This window comes from Bombus impatiens, unplaced genomic scaffold (assembly GCF_000188095.3).
Source record: "Bombus impatiens unplaced genomic scaffold, BIMP_2.2 scf_0418, whole genome shotgun sequence".
Classification (NCBI taxonomy): Eukaryota; Metazoa; Arthropoda; class Insecta; order Hymenoptera; family Apidae; genus Bombus; species Bombus impatiens.
The window spans coordinates 416075-420460 of NT_176837.1; the positions used below are offsets into that span (position 1 = coordinate 416075).

General features: G+C 36.2%; 1 protein-coding gene across 1 annotated transcript in view; it reads left to right on the plus strand.

Annotated features, from left to right (window-relative positions):
* LOC100748411 (ubiquitin-like protein 3) overlaps nucleotides 1-3967 on the plus strand; it is a 107966-nt gene extending 103999 nt beyond the window's left edge. Inside the window, exon 4 of the mRNA XM_003490248.4 lies at nucleotides 3571-3967. Coding sequence (XP_003490296.1) covers nucleotides 3571-3635 — 65 coding nt within the window. The 3' untranslated portion in view covers nucleotides 3636-3967. The remainder of the gene's footprint in view (nucleotides 1-3570) is intronic.
* The last annotated feature ends 419 nt before the right edge of the window (nucleotides 3968-4386 follow it).

Here is a 4386-nt window from a genome sequence, read left to right on the forward strand (position 1 = left end):
GGGGGAACGACAAGCGATGTTCTCCACCTAAGGGGAAGAAGAAGAGCCTTTGTGCTATCAGCCAAGATTGAGCACGGTTTAATCCACAAACGGTGAATTCTCTCGAGCGAATATATTATAGTAGCAGTCGATCGTTTCAGTCTTCAATAAGAGGTTTATTAGGGAAACTCTCGGATTTTTCTAACTATGGTTTCTCACACTTAAGGTATTTTATTATTTATTATATTATATAGGGCGCAGAGAGATATATTTATTAGGTAGACATAATCGTAGCAATTTTATGAAATAGTAGATTGTATACGAATCAAATGTCTTGCAAGTAATTGACCGAGACCCAGTAGTATCAGATAGATGTAAATATGTCAGTTTTATTAGAATTGCGATAGAGGACTATTTTTCGTTAATACTACATCGTTTTTTTCCATTTCTTCTACAATATATCGTGGGGCTTATTGCTGAGGAATAGTTCTTTCTGGTATATTTATGTGTCCATTGTTTGCGATTGATTGTGATGAACGAAAGGGAACGAAAAGGCAGAAGAAAGAAGAGAAGGTGGGGAAAAAGAAAAAGAAAAAAATAGAAGCGAAAGTAAAATGGGAATAGAAAGGGGAAAAGAGGAGGAAAATGAAGAAGAAGAAGGAGAAAGTGAAGGGAACTGGTAAGAACAGACGGGAAGAGAACAGATGGGACGAGAAAGAAAGGGAAGAGGAGGAAGGCAAGCCATTACTTTCGTTTGCTGTTTCTACTCGCTCCAGGGGTCGTGTCGTACGTAATATAAGACTGGTATATTCCGCTGCCTGACCTCATTTCGTCTGTTTACAGATCTGTAACTATTAAAACGTCCCAAAAATTATAGCCAATTAGATGTATTATTAAATTAATCCAATTAATTTAATAACTGATACGACGTATCATTTAATCCATTGTACATTCAGTTATCAAGTTGAAGAATGAAAAGTTTATGGCGTTATATAAACTTCAGTAAAATTTAAGTTTTATTCCCTCTCGATGTATTTTTCTCTATTTTCAAATTTGTAAGAGATTCATAGGTATCTTGTTTCTCATGATTCAAGCTGTACAATATCAGACAAGTCGAAACGGACTGATATCCGCCAGATGGAAGGGTTGAAGAACAGCCGTGAATACGCGTGCACCGTTACTTTATTTTATTGTACGCGGTTCGCGTTCCTCACGGAATAAACATGCAACCCTGTTTATACACGCTCCAACTCATTGTTTTTCTTTCCCTGGGGCGTCCTCGTTAATCCTGTTACTTTTGTATATCCGGATGCATCCGAGATAAAAGCGATATTTTACGTTCTCTATAGCTACCATGTAAATTTCTACTCCTATTTTTCATCTTTGATTTTGTTAATCCACCTTCGTTTCTAGATTGTTTTTTTAGCGATTGCTCTTAACGAATATTGTGCTTAGATTTGATGTTACGCAAAGCTAAAGTGTGCAACATCGTTTACATGAATCGTTCGAGATTTAAAATCGTAATGTATATATTGATTTTTGGTTTATATCGATGAAATCTATTACTTTAGGTAATAGAGATATGGAGTTTGATTCGACCGTAATAGAAAGGGAAAAGGTGAAATAAAATTGATTTTATCGCGATATATATCACGCATGGAATGAGGTATTCATTTATATAATTGTTGGGTTTACAATTTCAAGAAAATGTGGAACAGAGTATTTCATTGTTAGATTGTAAATTATAAGATCAATGCATTTGATAATCTTTTTACTTCTTGGAACTAGATCTAGATAGATTTCCTTAACACGTGAAAAAACTTTATGCTTAAGAAAACACTCCATCTTTAGGAACAAGAAAATCCATCCAAGAAAAACACCTATCCTATCTTTATTTCAAAATCTACTGCGATGCAAAGACGTATTACTTGAAATTGCTTTTCTTAACTCTTTAAGATTTCATTCTTTCTATGGAAAGCTAGATATATCATTTTCGTTCTCTTAATTTCGTTCTGTTAAAATTATTTCCACATACTTGTTCCCAAGGCGTAAAATAATTATATTGTGTATTCCATATCATAATATCACGAGCAACACCATCGTCTAAAGATCCCAATCTCGTTTTTCCTAATTACAGGTCTTCTGCCTAATGGCGGATACATGCACGTTCAGCCTGACAACACTCTACATCCCGAATATGATTAACAAAACGTTCGAAAAAAAAGAAAAAAAAAATTCAATTCCACAATACTCCAAATCCCAGTGTGTGTCCATGATCATCGTTCCTGTACATCAATCCCTTCGCGATCTTGAGAAAAGAAATTACATGGCAGAACTCACGGTACTTAATTGCTGTTTACTTGCAGGTATTAACTTTGTTATTGTCGACGACACAACAAATATGATTTACGGTGCGGTAAGCACATACTTAACCCGTGTTTCCTCCGTAGAGAAATGTGAAGAAAGAGAATCGAGTGTCTCGCTTTACGGTCCGCGGCCGGAAGTCGAGGACAACGGTCCTTTCGTGCACGCGGAAAAGGATCACGACTCTCTGCTTTTATGTTACATTTAGCTAGAAATGACAAACGCGTGCGTCACGCTGCGTAAGGCGGATGTTACACGTAAATCCGCCTGTATTCTTTTCATTTTATATTTTTCTTTACGAGTCTTGGAATAACCGTGTAATTTATCATCTTATCAAAAGGAATTTTTTATACTCTTTCTCCCTGCTTATCTGTCGTTATAATAAAAAAGTTAATATATTTTGTTTTATGAAACGTTTTTGATATGAGTAATTTGCTTCTGATACAGCGGAGTAAATATTAGATAGCGATTACACGTAATCAATTTCGCTGAATAAATGGCGCACAAGATTATTTAGGTAGGAGGAGAGTAATCAATTAGTTTTATAAAACGTTTCTTTCATACAGTAGAGCTAAGACGAAGTAACAATTAAATTTAACCAATCTTACTGAATGATTTAGAGGATTATATACAGGGTGGTTGGTACAAGCGGAAAGGGGGTGATTCTACGCGAAAAAAGAAGTCAAAAATATAGAATACAAATTTTTCGTTCGAGGCTTTGTTTTTGAGAAAATCGACTTTGAATTTTCGCTCGGTACGCGTGCACTTTATCACGCCTCGTTATAACGGATCTCACTGTAGATCGTTGTCTCGATGGAAAAATTAAAAAAAAAAATTTCTATTCTATATTTTCGATTTCTTTTTTCACGTAGAATCACCCCCTTTCTGCTTGTACCACCAGTTACCAACCACCCTATCCACCCTGTATATACGAGAAATCTTCTTTAAGTCATATCATATAGTTTGGAGTTCTCTATATAATTAGAATGTTACTGTTCTTCTATATATATATATAATATTCTAATTATATAGAAAACTCCAAACTATACGATATGTCTTGAAGAGAAATCTTCTTCTTCAAGTGGTATCATTTATTCCGAAACGCTCTATTTGATTAATATACGACTGACCGAAATAACTTATCGATTTGAAAAGAATCAAGACGTAGTTTTCACATATGGATATTGGGAGAGCTCGAATAACAAAAGCGTCGCTTCTCTGTTACAGATCAGAGGCAAAAAAGTAAAGGTGGCGGGAGTAGTTGCTGCTCAGCTTCCTGTTGCATACTTTAAAGAAAACGTTGGCTGCCCTGGATATATTTTGAGGTCGTTCCGTGTGAGAGCCAGCTCCCACGTTCTTCTAGCTGAGCCATGGTTTCTAAGGTTTCGATGCTGATGTATCACTGTTAGTGGCTGAGCATTGTGAGCAGTGTAGCAAAACGAAGTTGTCGCACCCCTGTTGCTAATTCATCTAAATTACAAACGAATGAAAAAGAGAGAAAAAGGAAAGAATTTACATTGGTTTGCCCGCATGCTAGAACGATGAAAGAGAAAACATCGTTCATCGTCCCAGATGAACAAATTCTTTCGTCGTCGTTAACATAGAAAAAAAAACGTAAAAAGGAGAAAAGAAGGAGACAAAAACTATAGTGAAAATGTCTTGAAAGGCAAGATCCATATGTTCATAATTGGAGGAAATTTAAACGTGACCAATGCCAAACAATATGACCTACATAAAAGCTACATCCTATTTTGTTCGCTAGTAACCATGTACTCTTGACCGGTGTGTTTACACTGAAAATCTATTTATAATCCATCTCGCGACAGAAGATCGGCAAACACGTTTTTAGGGATATCGATGACCCAGTTCGACTATGGACATTGGAACGCGTGACGTTGAGAAGCCGTTCAACCCTCCATGATCGAGAAAGTCAAGAGGAAGTTACGCTACTTGTGGGGCATCGGCGATTGATTCGGCTCTCGAAGCCTATTAATTACACGTGTAAAATGGGGCAAAAAGATAATTCCATTAAAATCAATTTTT